A 15903-nucleotide genomic window follows, 5' to 3' on the forward strand; every position below is an offset into this window, starting at 1 on the left:
AAATATAAGAGGTTCCCATATACACCCTCACACCCACCCCCGACTCCTCCCACATCAACAACTTCCTTCATTATTGCAGCACATCCATTGCATTTGGTGAATACATCTGCACTGCATGATTATAGTTTACATTGTAGTTTACACTCTCCCCCGGTACATTTAGTGGGTTAAGGCAGGATATATAATGTCTAGCATCTGTCCCTGCAATATCATTTAGGACAACTCCAAGTCCCAAAGATGCCCCCACATCACATCTCTTCTTCCCTCTCCCTGCCCTCAGCAACTACGGTGGCCTCTGTCTCCACATCAAAAATACAATTTCTTCCATTGCTAGAGTCACAATAGTTCTTTAGTAGAATACCAGTAAGTCAACTCTAATCCATATTTTATTCCTCCATCCTGTGTACCCTGAGATGGTGATGTCCACTCCACCTCTAAATCGAGAGGGGGCTTAGATCCCAAATAGTTGATGGATGTGATTCTCCTGCTTGCAGTTTTAGGCACTGGTCCCTGGTGTGGTGGTTGACCATTTTCACCTCCCTATTAGCTGACCTGGGTAAGTCCAACGAACCTGAGAGGAATTGCTGCAACTCTGCTGAGGCTCAGGGCCCAGCTGGCACATGGCCAGTCCAGAGATTCAAGTCTCCTAAGTATACACCAACCCCAGTGCCAACCATAGTTTCAGTAAAAATGACAGCAGAGGCATGTGTAGAAAGGTCACATCTGAGTCCAACTCTGTCTGACCTCATCTTTTACTAGTTTTGTCCTTGTTCTCTCCACTTCAGCCACACCAGGAGCCTAGATGTTACTCAGATATACCAGGCAAGTCCCCACCTTCGGGTTTTTAAGTCTTTGCTTAAAGGCCATCTTTTCAAGGAGGCTGAACCTGATGACACCATTCACTTGCAAACAACACTCCCAACGTGCTCCGGTCGCCCTTTACCCTGCTCTGTTTTCTCCTTGCTACAGAAATCCTTCTAAATGTTATATATAATTTTATTTTTAATGTTATATTTATATTCCAAATCTCTCAACTATAATGTAAACTCTGTAGGGGCACAAATGCTTGCCTTTTTGTACACTGATGTATCCCCAGCACCTGGGACAATGCTTGGCACACAGCAGGTGCTCAAAAAATAATGTCAACTAGATAAAAGTTGCCTTCCAAAAATACCTGCAAAAGTTCTCTCAATTAAGTTGTAGGCGGACTAAACGAAACAGCCAGGAGGTGCCTTCTAGATAGGTGAGTATTTGGATATTATCATAGTTCTTAGAAACCACAGTTTGAATCCCAAGCCAGATGTTGCCTTTCACATGTTCCTCATGCCCCGATATAGGAAATTATCTCTAGTCATGGCGTTTAAAAATAACAACCACAAATGACATCCACAAATTTAATACTTTAAATTCTTCATTCTAAATACAGATTTTAAGCTTTTCCCTAATCAGTGTTTTAATTTATTATTATTCTTATTTTTATTTTGAAAAGCCAGTTTTTTCCCCTCCCCACCCCAGCCCTGTCCAGCGGCTGGTGGAGGTGCTAATGACGTCCCTGGGCTGCAGCAGAAGGGAAGGCAATGGGAGGGAAAGAGAAACAGGAAGCTGGAGCAATCCACTAATTGGACAATCAACCCTGAATAATTGAAAGTTAATTGTGATGCTCCTTCTTTTGAGAGTCACCGTAAATCCACTATGAAAACCTCCAAGGTTCCTTCTGGTTTGAAGGGTTCTAATTCCACAAAGCACAGTCTCCACCGTATTTGTATATATTCCCCTTGAGTTTGTTTCTAATTTTTGCACCTGGAATTTGGGCAGAGTCTTCTGACCACTAGATTTGGGGGCCCTCCTCCAGAAATTTTCCCATCCTGCATTTCTGCTTTTTTTTTCTCTCCTCCTCATATTCATCTCTAGAATTTTCTATGAAGGCAAGCTCACTGGAGACACGTGATGTTTGGTTGATGCACTTTCTTTGGGTCCTTCTCTGTTTTCGAAAGAACCCCAATGGGGTGTATTTGTTGCCAGGCCATGAGGCAGCCTGTGCCAGGTTAGAATGGCAATGCCCATGAAGTCTGCTGAGGAAAAATGCTTTTGGAAAAATATCACAGTCTCCAGTATATAGTTTCACGCACCTGGTGGGCAAATTAAGGAAGGACCAGAATTATTGATGGGTAGGGAAAAATGGACAGTGGTCACCTATGCAGTGATATTTTAAACTGAGACATGTCATTCAGTGTAGTACCAGACTATGAAGGCAAGATCCCCACATTCTTCACTATCTCTTTATGCTGCGGAGTAAAGACTTCTCAAAACCAGTGGTTCCAAGTGCCAGTTCCCACTGGACAGGGCTTCAGATTTTAACTCTGCAGTATGCATTCTGACATTGTCAAACACTAACATCCTAATGTCATTAAAAATAACATTGTCTTAGCCTTCCCTAGATTTCCCTGGAGACCTTTTGAGTAAATCCTCCTAAGACTAATCCTGGTGCACTAACTATATTTAATTTTTCCTTATCTTGGACGACTTGCAGGACTATTCCTAATATAAAAGGGACTGTATAACAAACAGGAACAATCCTTTGTTGGTTTCTGACAAATGTACAAAACCAGTGAAGTTTCTGTTTTCCTGTACAACTATCAAAATGGTTTTCAAAAGGGAATCTCATCTCAGTACCTATTATTTCCCTGCGACAGGCCAGCCCCCTGATTTTCCTTTCTTAGTAAGATGAAATTTTCCTGTTTTTAAGTGTTGTTTCATGGAGAGACACAAAGCCCAGAGTGCCATTCTTTTTCATAGGCCCTATAACGGGGTCTAATATGCAGCCATTACTAGAATTCTCTTTGTGTGCCAAGAGCAGACCCATGTGCGGATCAAAAAGAAAAAATGTTCTCCCATTACCACATCAGAGCTCTGTTTGCCTCCAAGAAGAGTAAACAAGATTATGTATCATTATTATTATTTAGAATAATACCCTCATGTATGCATCCCACTTGACAAAGCAGCATCTCCTACATTCTCATGTTCATTCCTTACAATGATCGAGGCATGTCGGGAAGGCTAATTACCCCATTTTTCGAGGGGAGGAGGCAGAAGTATAGGAAGGGGACACAGTGTCCAGTTCTGTCGGCTGCAGGGCAGGGTCACAGAAGAGGAGAAGACCGGGGCACAATTCTCTGTGGCAAGAATTGTGCAGCCCAAATTTAAACCGAACACCTATCGCTCTGTTACCTCACACTCTCAGTCTTCAGAACAGGGTCACTAAAAAGTCATTTACACAAAACCAAGCCTTTCAGGAAATTCTGGAAACAAGTCACAAAACTCTTTAAATGAACCCAAAGCCACTTTTCTCACATTATGGCAGAGTGCTCAAACTCAAACAAAACCCAAAAGTGAAAACCCATGGGGCCATCGGGGCCTCAAAGCTGTAGCATTAATATCCGCTCTGAACCTGCAGGTCGTAGAAGAGCCAGGTTCTCCACAAGTCACCTGTGCCTGTGGAGAGAACCCCAAAATTTCCAGCGATTGCACTCACTGTGTATGTAATTTGCCAACAGATATCTTCTCCAAAGAAAATGAGTTTTGTTGTCTTGGCGCAAATCTGCACATGAATTATTAGAATGTGTTGTTTTGGGGGAAGTATTAGCAGACAGAAAGCATTCTCAAAGTCCTAGGACTTTGACTCTTGCCTTTGATAATCCTCAACAATGTCTCTTTCTCCTTCCTCATTCTTTATTTTTTTTAAGGAGGTATCAGGAATTGAACCCAGGACCTCTTACATGTGAAGCAGGTGCTCAGCCCCTCAGCTACATCTGCTCTGCTCCTCATTCCTTTTGAGTCCATGATCAATAGGACAATTAGACAGCCAAGAAAATTTACAGCCACCATGAAACAGAAGCAGAAGAGTGTCTATTAATGACTTCACAGACACACACCGCTTCCCTCTTGTGGACTGGCCTAAGTCAGGCAGAACAATTTCGCTTCCATGGGAAGGTGTCAATTTGTGACTGTTTCCTAATGAAAAATCTCTTAGTGTCGGTCCTGGTAAACTCACAGCAGGAACACACACTTGACCCACTGGGGGACTTGGACCAGCTCACCAGATGTCTAATTAATGCCCGCTGTCAGCTGCTCAAATGTCACTTACGGATCTCCTCTCTCTGCAGCCACTGTTTTAATGATAAAGATTATGCACTGATGTCACTTTGCTCCTGGGTGAATGTCGTAGTTGGTCGGATGACAGCTATAGACCGAGCTGCCAAGCACGTTGTGGTTTCCAAGGAAGAAATTGTGCTATACGACCACCTCATTCTCTGTACCGGTCAGCAGTACCAGGTAAGGCCGGGCTCCCAGGGAGCACAGCATGTGTCTGCCCTTCTCCACAGTAAACCATTAATGTGTTTACTGGATACCCCTTCTTGCCCAGACATCTGCTGTTCTATATTCATAAAAAAACATCTTCGGGCCACGCACATGACCCGGATCGCATCCTAAAACCCTCCAAGAAACCCATTCCAAGAAAAACATTCTGCTCCAGGGTAAAAATCACAGTAAGTTGGAGAAATGTCATTCTTTAAGCTGTGGCCCAAAAGTCTCACACTGTCTACTCACCAAAGCTGACTCCAGACATCACCACGCATGTGTTTGGGGTAAATTAATTTATGCCTCCAGGGGCTAACGGTTGTTGGTGGTGATGGACTCACGCAAAAGCATTGCAAACACACACGCCTTCTGTCAAAGCTTATTTTATTTTGCCTCTGTTATAAAGCTAGGAATTCCAGTTGGTTGATGGTCCAGTGACCATACCTTCCATCCTCAAGCCACATTTGAATAAAGCATTGCTGGAGGCAGCTGAAGCTGTTAGATATGTTAGGATGGCAAATTGTAACATTCCTACTTTGTGATCCACATAAAAGTTTCGTGTGGTCCACAGAAATAGGTCATCTGCTCAATGAAGAGAGATGACTCTTGTAATTCAAGGATGAGGTGCTTGAATTTTATATATATACACATACAGATTTTTTTTATATATGCTTTAATTATATTTTTGCGAGGAACTGGGGAAGACCTCCATGTGGTTTTGTTCCCAGTGACAGTCAAGAAAAAGTCCACTTTGATGACCTCCCCACCCCTTCCTCCCCAGGCACTGCTGTTTGTTATCTAGGACTTAGTTACACCCTGCTGGGACTGGTTGTGGATTTGATTCTGCACTGTGCCTGCAGGTTTTCTTTGCACTGTGAAGCCAGGAGGAGGAAGTGCGCGGTGGAAAGAAGACGGCCTGTGCTGTGCAACCTGGCACGTCACTTAGTTGGTGGCCTCAGGCTTGGCTGCACACTAAGATCACCTGGGGGCACTTTAAAAAATACGCCATGCCTAGGTCCCAACCTTGGAGGTCCTTTTTTTACTTACCCTGGGATGCAATCCAGTTATCAGTATTTTTTAAAAAAGAAAAAATATATAGCTTCCAGATGATTCTAAGCCAAGGCTGAGAATCACTGACTTGAACGTTCTTGACCTCAAACACCTCATCTATGGCTTAGAGCAGCACTTCTCAAACTGTATCGTGCACGCAGATCCCCTGAGCAGCTTGTTAAACGCAGGCTGGGCTGCAGCAGGTCCAGGCGGGTTCTGAGACCCTTCTGCTCTAACAAGCTCCCAGGTGGGCCACACCTGGAGTGGCAAGGCTCAGCTCAGTCTCTGAGGGCCCTTCTAATTCTTAAGTGCCAGGATTCTGATACCGCACTGTAGATATTCTCCAGGTGTTCAGAATTCTGAATGACTTGTCTTAAAATACTACTTTTTTCTTTTTTCTTTTTTAAGAGCAGTCTAATTCTCAAAGGGTAGTGAAGTTTTTTGGTGTAGGATATTTTTGTTTTTTATTTTTGTTAAAGGGTAAAAATAAACTGGAGGCATATCTTCATTTTGCTATTTAGGTATTCCTCTTCCTTTTGAAAACAGTAAGCCCACAGAAAACACCATCCCCCCCTTCAGCCTCCAGAGTATCTCCCCATTATCTGCCCCATGGGTTCCAGCTGCTGCCGGGAGCTGCCTACTTTGGACAATGTGGTGGAAGTCCCGGCCAAGTGTCCAGAGACTCGGGCATCAGCCCATGTGTGTCCAGCTGCCCCTGCAGGTTTAGTATGTGGCACATTAAGCTCTTGCCCTTTTTACAATGGGAAAAAGGAAATGAAGAAGTGGGAAAGGGAGTTCCAATTTAATTTTTCCAGAAGGACATAAAAATTAAAGGTACATAAAGTGATACAGAAAGGGCAGCTGAATTCACTGGGCAGGGAGTTGGGGGAGCCTTCTGTTTCTTATTTCTTTTCCTATTCTCAACCATCTCATGATTTTGTCTCAATTATGTGATTTTTTAAAAAAATCATGTGAAAAATAAAGCTTTGATCCAATTTAAGAAGACAGCCTGTTATAAAATATAATTACAAATTTTAACCTCTAGTCAGATTTTTTAAATTGTAAGCATCACAGCAAGATAACTCAACAAAGGGAAACACAGAGGAGAGACAGAGACGCAGCAGACCAGGGAGATGGGGTGACTCGGGCAGCTGAGTGCCTCTCTCCCACACCAGAGATCCTGGGATCAGTTCCCAGTGCCTCCTAGAAAGACAAGAAGAAAAAACACAAGCAGACATGGAAGAACACACAGTAAATGGGCACAGCAGACAGCGAGCGCCAACAACAACAAGAGGGGGTCAAGGGGAAAATTGTAAGCATCACTCTAAAATATTTTGCAATATTTCTGATGTCCAAAGACATATCAGATCACTTAAATTTTTTTTTATCAGACAATGCAGCACAAGATAAAAGCTCACACTGCTTTGCAGGGTTGAGCATGAGAAGCGCTGCTCTCTCCCCAGCCCTCTCTAGTCCCAAGAATCTTGCCTGAGGCAATCATCTGAAGCATTTCTGTTCTTAGTTCTTCAATGGTTACCCCCATAACTCTAAATAATACGTTCGTGGAACGTATTCATCTATGACCTATGATCTTGATCCCCTTGATCTATGACCTCTCCATTTTGAGAGATGAAGACTTGGCTCGTCAACCTCGAGTACCCTCTAACTCCCTTCCCCACCCCTTCTACCAGTTTTTTTGTGTTTATTGTTGAGCACACACCAGCCCTGAAAACCCACACTGAGAGACCTAACAACTGAGGTCACCGAGCCCCTCCCCACAACTCATGTGTGAAGAGGATGCCTGACCCCGGCCTGGATGCCGGTAACGACAAAAAATGAGAACTAAAATGTATCAAGCCGAAATCAGAGGTGTTTGGCATTAACCATACAAACATAGCAGCACGGGCTCTTCAAAGACTGGCAACTGCCAACAGGTGAGGCAAGTACATTCACCCGAACCAGAGAAAGACTGAGGGACCTTAGTTTATGGTCATCTTGATAGGGTCAGCAATGCGACGTGGTCTGCAGAGAAGTTTATCATGTCTCAGACTGGGAAATAATAACTTGGCGTCCAGACCAGGGCAGGCCAAGGCATAAGCCTGCTGCAGATGTGGGGTGGGAAAGAGAGCTGTTTGCATCCATGTGCACCCTGCTTACAGAACTGAGAAAGGTGCCCCGTGCCACCTGACACCGCTCAGTATGGCAAGACCTCACTTTGTTTGAGGATGACTAAAGGGGGAAAACAATAGCATGAGGTAACAAAAAAGTGACCTTTTAAAATGTGTCTGCCAGTGCTTTACCCTTCTTCCCTCAGGGAGATGGGGTCTGCGTCTCCTCCCTTGGAGTCCAGGCCAGCTGGGACTACCTTGACCTTCACGCGGCCTGAGTTCCAAAGCTGCATCCAGAAGGCCACGTAGCTCCTACCTCGTTGGGGAAAACTGCTGCTCCTGAGGCCTGCGTTGCCCCATAGGGAAAGAACAGGTTCCAAAAGAAAAATAACAGGATGCTACTCCCACCACCAGCACAACCCCACCAAAAAAAAGAATAAAAATAAGGAAAGCGTCAACATTTTCCTCTCGAGTGCTAAAAGGCAAAGGAAAGTGAACTAACCACACTGAATTCTGAAGAAAGTATGGCGATTCATCATATGCCCACCTGAGTCTCTCATATTTGAAGAGAGCAGAAAGCCATTCTTTCATTGTGTAAGGACTCAGGAAAATTATCTTCCACATTCTTTACTGTGTACTCTGACTAGGTGAGACATAAGGAAAATTTGAAACTTCACAATAGTCTGAGAGGGCAGATGCCAAGCACTGCCAACTATTTAAAAACGTATATCTAAATTATGTTTGTAATTCTGAGAATAGATGCAAGATAGAAAATAATGACTCTTACTCTAAATTAATCAGTTAGAGACCAGCCAGTTGTTGAAACTAGAGAGAGGGGAGGCAAGGGAACTAAGCATTGGTTTTAAAGGGCCAAGTCAAAGGTAACATTTGAGTCTTGAGGAAATAAGTTGAAAAGAAATAAGGTTAAAGAACAGCCTAAAGAAATTCACCTTCCAAACACTGGAGAAGATAAAATGGGAGGAAACAGTATTCATTTAACCAAAGGGGAAAACCAAGGAAACAGCCCCAGTGCTTCAAAGTGAAATAGTAAAACCAGAATATCGTAAGGAAAACCATCCAGCTGTCGTACCAGGAGAGGAATGGCTTAGTAAAGGACCAAGGCTTTGCTTTTACACTGATTTCAAAACACAAAAGACACACAAACAAAATGACACCAAGTGTTTAAAAATTTAAAAGTGCACCAGCAGAAGACAATGCAGGCCAATTTAAACAACCTTTAAGAAGAAACAGTATCAGTACCCAACAGCGCAGAATTAACTGAAGAAAGGAAAGCGTGCCTTAAGCAGAGCAACTTTACACTGACAAAGGGTATACTTGGTAACAACAGTCTGGAGGCCCGTTCTGTGCTGAGCAGAAATGGGTCAAAGGATAATGTCACAAAAACAGAAACACATCTGGAGTATTCAATTCATCTCTTGGAGCCATAGTTAAGAGGTGAAAGAACAAGCAGAAGCATATTGAGAGGCTCAAACTCACACCAGAGGTTTAGCCTAGGCTCAGGATGGACAGGGCGCCCTCAAATACTCCAACGATTTTCACACAGAAAATAAATTAGATTTGTACACCCTGGCCCTGGAGAGCCAAACCAGTAGAAGCGATGGGAAGACAGTGCTTGTTTGTCCCAAGTAACAACGTTCTATGAATCTTAAAGTCTCCTCCAAAATGGGCTGTCCCAGGAGACACAAGGTCAACCTCCCTGCCCCATCAGGGTGTTCAGAAGACCTGACATATAATGAGTGTTTGCCTAGTGCCAGGTGCGTGTTAACTGATGGAATCCTTACAGCAGATTTCTGAGACCGGAGCCATGTTTGTCTCCATTTTATAGAAGCTCAGGTAATTTGTACAAGGTTACACAAGTAGGAACTGACAAATCAGAACTTGAGCCCAGGCAGTCTGACTCCAGAGCACAAGGTCTAAATTATCTCTCTCTGTCTCTCTGTTTCTCTTTCTCTCTCTCTCTGACTCCCCTCCTGACTTTCTAATTCTCTCCCTCTTTCCTTTTTCCCCCTCTTCTTCTCTCCCTCCCTCTCTGGTTGATGCGGTGCAAAATTCTGATGGCTTTTAAGCATCCATATAACATTGAGATTATAGAATATATTGTTTTTAGCTAGAGTCAAATAGTTTTTAAAAAGAAATCTATTTCTTTCTCTCATTAAAACCATGAAAGAAGAGAGCAATTCAGGTCTGCTAAGGTGGCTCCCTGGAATTATGAGGAACCCAGGCCCTTTCTGTCTTTTTTTTTTCCAAACCTGGGACCTCCCATGTGGGAGGGAGGCACCCAATCGCTTGAGCCACATCCACTCCCTGCTTGTTGTGTCTCTCGTTGTGTCTCCTCATTGCATTATCTTGTTGTGTCATCTCATTGTGTCATCTTGCTGCACCAACTCATCACATCAGCTTGCTGTCTTGCTCATCTTCTTTAGGAGGCGTCGGGAACCAAACCCAGGACCTCCCATGTGGTAGGTCCCAACTACCACAGGTGCCCAACTGCTTGAGCCACATTCACTCCTTCTGTCTTTTGTTCTTTTATATTTAATATTGGGTTTCCATTTTCAGTATCCCAACGTGGCTTTTCTAGGGCTCCAGCCATCTTATGTATAAGAAGTGCGAAGAAGTTAGGATAAGAGCAAACTAGTTTTCAGGTTGTTCCACCCAAGGAAACCTGTTTATAATTCTTGGCCACTTCTTAGCTGGTATTTGGGAAATGAGTTTCTTCAGGCAGGCATATTTCCCAGGAGTCTGTTACTAAGAAAGAAAGGAAGACAGGAAATTGGGTAGGCGAGGACTCCCACTAGCTCCTGATTCAGGCATAGTATGGTTCCAGGTCATCCGAGGGAATGGTTGCAAAGGTTATTCTTTTCCTTATTTCTATGACATAATATCATTTTTTACCCTAAATCCTTCTTGGTTTATTGAGTTCTATTAAATTCTTTGAGGACAGATTAATTGGCCTTAGGTTTTAAAATCCTAGCTCCAATTGTGCCTATTTTGTGAAGATGCCATTGTGCGAGTATGAAAAACACATTATCCCATTAAGTTTTCTTTAGTCTCTTTAATTCCTTGTGGTTTAGAAATGTGTAAAAACATCTTCACACCTGAAGGTATGTCCGAGAATTCTATGGGTTATCAGAATGAGCTAATCTCAAGACTTGCTCTCAATTTGGACCTTAATCTTTTTTTCCTCTTCCTTTACTTCATCTGAACACCTACTATTTGGAGCAATAGCTCATTGAATGTTTTATAAATTGGACAGCTCTCAATTTGTTCTTTAGCCCTGACATTTTCTGTCAAAGACTTTTTCTGATTCATTAAAATATAATTTACTAAACAGGTATAATGCTACCAAAATTTCATTTTCTTTTATACTACAATGCTTATAGTTCCAGTGAGATTTCTGAAGACTCCAAAGTATAGTATTCAATATTGCGCACTTTAAAAATTCACTAATGCCCTCAGTGGGCTGCTTTACAAAAATGGTGAATATAATAACACCAAAATTTTAGGTAATGTTTTACCTCCACAATTTTACTTGCAGTAAAAGACCACTGTTTATTGAGTTGTTCCTTTTTACTAAATATAATTTTATTACAGCCTCTAGGAGAAAGGACACTCTGTTTTAAAATTTGTCCCTGGTTTCTTTTTTGTTTGTTTAATGCCATCTAGTTTGAAATTGAATTAAATAAATCACAGTAAAGAGCCAAGACTTTACCATTTCTATTGAGGAAGGATATAGCAGAAAATTTCCCAACCATCTGCTGGGTTTGGGACAAGCCCGAGTCTTTCAAGCATCAGCCCACACTCGGGGCTGCCCAGTAGTACAAGGCGGTCTCTGTGTTTGTCAAGGGAGAAACAACTTCCCTGCACCTATATCAGTCTCTATTGTAAGTGAGTGAACTTTTTGCCCATCAGAGCTGTAGAATTATTCCTTCCTCATAGCCCTTAGGCTTTATAGCCCAAGACAGTGGTGTAGGTCTGCCAAAACAGTGATCACGTTGCCTTTAAACCTTGTATCCTGGATCCTGCCTTTTTACCTCCACAAAAGTCCTACCAGGCAGCCAAATAAAAATCTGGAAGTGTAAAGTGCTGGTCTGCTGGGCACACTCATTTTATTTGGCCTTCACAATGGTGTGTTTGTGTGTATGTGTGTTTGATTTCAGTTTGGACCAAAATAATAAAAAACTAGGAATCCACATAAAACCACATTGAACCTGTACTCTATCACGGCACCATCTGGATGGAGCTGAGTGATGGCTGTCCTCTTCAGAACAAACATGGACCCCTGCATCCTTGACATCAAGGATGAGTGTCAGTCATCGGTCATTATTGTGTCTTCAGTTTTTTTCCTTAGAGTAGAGAATTATTTTTGTTTTCATACATGTCTGTGTCAAAGGTAGAAGAACAGAAATTAGGTTGGGAGGGCTCTTTGTTTAAAGAGAGGAGAGGCATATTTCTTGGACAAAGTGAAGAATAATCCTATATGTTTCATAAGTAAATAATGGTCCACTTCCTTCATTTTTTCCTTCCTCAGTCCTCTATGCAATTGAATTTCAACCCCTGATAAAATTGCTTCAATGGAAGATTGTTTTTTACAGAGAACAGACACAATAAACCCAGTCCCACGTTCTCTTCTACTGCTGCATGAGGAGGAGTCTATATCCTCTCTCCTTGATCCTAGGCAGACCTTTGTGATTGCCTCAATGAATAGAATATGGTGGAAGAGACACTGCTTGACTTCCAACGGTAGGCTAGAAAAGAACATGGAGCTCTCTGTACTGGTACTCTCTCTCTCTCAGTGCATTTGCCCTTGGAAGCCAACCACCATGTTGGGAGGCAGCCCAACCCACAAGGAGAAGCCACTTGGGGTGTGTTCAGGCCAACAGCCCCCAACTAAGATCCCAGAGATGGCCAGCAGGAACTGTGAGACGCATGAGGGAAGACGCCTCCAGATGATTCCAGCCCCCAACCATGAGGTCACCCCCCTGCCTTCAGGTCTTCCTAGCTGAGGCCTCAGAGATTGTGTAACAAAGATGAACTGTCCTCCCCCTTGCCCTGTCTGAATTAGTGACCTACAGTATCTGTGAGCAAAATACATGGTGGTTTTACGCTGCTGAGTTTTGGGACAGTTTGTTATGCAGCATTAGATAACCAGAGCAACTCCTTTAGAGAATTCTCTAAGTGGCCGTTTGTTATTTTTTTCTTCAAGAAATCTGGGGACAGAAAAAGGCATACCTTGACTGTGTATTGCTGTATTTACATTTTGCTTTTTAAAAAATGTGGCAGCATTTTACCTGTTATCACTGAAATAAGCATTTTTCGCCAACTCACCGCAGGTCCCATGCCCTACAGGGGCTGACATAACAAAACACCTGACAAACAGAGAGATTCCAAACAATAGTAAGCAGCAATATACCGGTAAAGTTCCTTGCAATCATTTCACTCTCAATGATGAAGACGATTGCTTTAAGGCACTGACTTGGATCAAAAACAACTCCATCACTACTGAAGGTAAGGATGTTCGTCCTGTGTGTCTTTTCAGAATTGTGTTTTATTTTTTATAATGAGCCTCATTCTTCGTCTAGTTCTTGTATATAATTAGTGACTAATTAATTCCAACCAAATCATTCATCTGTCATGCTTTGTTTTCCAGATTAATTTACAGCTTGTTGTCATTTTTGGATACCCAGCCTGTTTGCTGGGGGCAAGAAAAGGGCTTGAGATAGTTTAATTATCTATAATTATTTTATTACACAAAATGAATATCTGAAGAGCAAAGCATGGCTAAAATCATTAACTAATTAAGGAAAAATTTAATAAGCACACATGTTTAGCAATTATATGGAAAATATGTCTTTTTGTGAGGATGAAAAGACCTAGGAAGAAAAAGAAAGGTCTACATCAGAAGTGCTCTTTCCTTCTTTTCACAATCCGTTGTTCTCTTTCTCAGAGTAGCCTGTACAGTCCTTCCCATAAAAAGACAATTTTCCACTTCTTGAGTCAAAATGACAAAGTAAAACATATGTCCAAATACCTCTGCCACTCAAAAGTGTTTTCTCAAGCAGCTTTCTCTCTTACTTGGAGGTCATTGAAATTGTTTGAATAGTAAAACCACCAGAGTAGGACCTGGTTACATTGAAACCTGGAAGTCAAGTTTTCCAGATGATTTATTGCAGCCCCTTCATTTTACCTAAAGCTCAGGGTGGGTCATTGACTTGGTCAAGTTCACAGCTACCTTATGACACAGCTGGAATTCCAACCCAAACCTTCAATTCAGTGTGTAAAATTAAATATATTTACCAATAGTTTTTTTTATTCTGATATTTGGTGGAAGATTTAGGTATTAGGTGCTGCATTTACTACATGAAAAAGTTATTAATTTGCTACATTACAAATAAAAAATAGATATCAAATGCTATTTGATACCTTGCTGAATTCATTTTGCTAATAGTTTATAAGTTGTTTGTGTCTAAATTTTTAAATAAGATTAGCCTATAGTTTTCTTTTTTATGCTTTCTTTATCACATGTTTGGAAGAAGGGTGTACCAGTCTAACAAATAATTTTCAGAAGTTTTCCATATTTTTCTGGGGTCTAAAATACTTCGTGTAACCCATAAAATGGGTCCAAATGGGCCTGGAACCTTAGAGCAGAGATGGGATATATAGACATGCAAGAGACCCAGTTCTAAAACTTGTCATAACATTTTTGTATTTGCGCCAGAACTTGGCATTATTTTCAGTTTTGCGTCTATATATGTTTAAACCTGTTTCACCATTTTAGTCTTTATCATTACCCCAGGAGCTATAGAGAGTTAGGGAATTCTCTAATCTAGGCACAGCAAACTATTTTCTGTAAAGTTTCATACAGTAAATGTTTTAGAATTTCAGGTCAGACAGTCCCTGTGGCAGCTACTCAACTCCACTATTGCAGCAAGAAAGCAGCCACAGACAAAACACAAACAAGTGGGTATGGCAGTGTTTCAGTAAAACTTTACTTACAAAAAATAGACAGGGAGCTGTAACTTGCAGAACTCCGCTTTAATCCATAGAATTTGTGGCAGAACATTTTCATCTCGTGAAGCTCAAACCTTTACATGTAACTGAAACTACCTGAAAGCAGAAAAGCCAATGGTTCAATACAAAAGTCTTAGGACTACAAACAGTCCTGTTAGAGTGTAGTGTCTTAACGTTGATCAACTGTTGGCTGCTTTGGGTATTCAGAGTAAGCATTTTGACCAAGGCAAGGGCCTTTGAAGGTGGCAATGCCAGTTCTTAAGGTTGAATGTAGATGGTGGCGAATTTAGACATCTCAAAGCAAGACCCACTATATGATCTCCTTCGGATGCCTTCTCTTTTGCACTCTTGGTTCTCAGACAGGGCAAGAGCTTTAGCACCATCTTGCTGACTTGACTAGTTGTCAAAGATGATAATGTTCTTGTGTCCAATTAAAGGGAAAGACTTTTGCAAGATCTAAGTGAGGTGCCCCTAGGCCACCACATACAAGCTCCTCTGGGTGCCTGCCTTCGTCCACTGCACAGCCAGGGTAAGAAGTACATAGAAATTAATTTTATGTCTTCAATGTAGGTTATTTTCCCCAGGTCCAGTGCTTAGAGACACCCAAGGCTCCCCAGGGCACCTCTGAAGTGCTCTCAATGCTCAGACAGCTGGGATGGGACTCTGGGACCCCTCCTGGGAAACCCAACCTTGCCAAGTTAATTTAACTCTGTATAATGGCCCTTTTCAAATGATGTCTGCTGAAAGAAAAGTTAGGAGGGAAAATCTTAACCTCTTGCCTAAGGAAACTCTTTCTCTTTGTAGCTTTTCCATACTTAGAGTCACATTCAGATATAAATTTAGTCTCATTCAGATCGTATTGCCCTTATTTTCTGGTCCTTTTCTTCAACTCTCTGTGCTCCCTTCCCTCCCCAGCCCTCTGCCATCACAGTGCAGTACAAATCCCAGAACAAGGCACCTAGGACGGTCACCTCACAAGGTGGCAGAAAGCCCATCCACACCCAAAGGACAAGAAACAACAATAGGCAGAATTATACCTACAGGGTTTCTGAGGAAACTCAGCCAAGGGTGGAACCTGCCACACGTCCAACTGGGAAGGAGAGCTCCAAGCTGGCACCTCCCAGATATGCCCCAGGCTCCCCTGGTGAGCTGCAAAGCATTGATAGTACTAAGGGAGGGTGACCTTGAAATAGACATCCATGCCAAATCATTGGGGAGCCTTTATGTTCTCTGCTTTCCTAAGACTTTAGGTGTGAACTTGAGTTCCATCATTGTGCTTTCAAGACCCTTTCCCTGTGTTTTTTGAAGAAAAAAGCCATTGCAGCATTGTTTCTGAGATATCTAGGGTACCATACTT

The 15903-nt window shown here is 42.2% G+C and overlaps 1 protein-coding gene across 13 annotated transcripts in view; it reads left to right on the plus strand.

Annotated features, from left to right (window-relative positions):
* CFAP61 (cilia and flagella associated protein 61) overlaps nt 1-15903 on the plus strand; it is a 309663-nt gene that overhangs the window by 191502 nt on the left and 102258 nt on the right. For all 13 annotated transcript variants that reach the window (XM_058286761.1, XM_058286762.1, XM_058286763.1 and 10 more), the window contains 2 exons: nt 4164-4332; nt 12869-13043. In XM_058286761.1, the coding sequence (XP_058142744.1) occupies nt 4164-4332; nt 12869-13043 (344 nt within the window). The remainder of the gene's footprint in view (nt 1-4163; nt 4333-12868; nt 13044-15903) is intronic.

The sequence above is a fragment of the Dasypus novemcinctus genome, chromosome 24 (assembly GCF_030445035.2).
Source record: "Dasypus novemcinctus isolate mDasNov1 chromosome 24, mDasNov1.1.hap2, whole genome shotgun sequence".
NCBI lineage: Eukaryota > Metazoa > Chordata > Mammalia > Cingulata > Dasypodidae > Dasypus > Dasypus novemcinctus.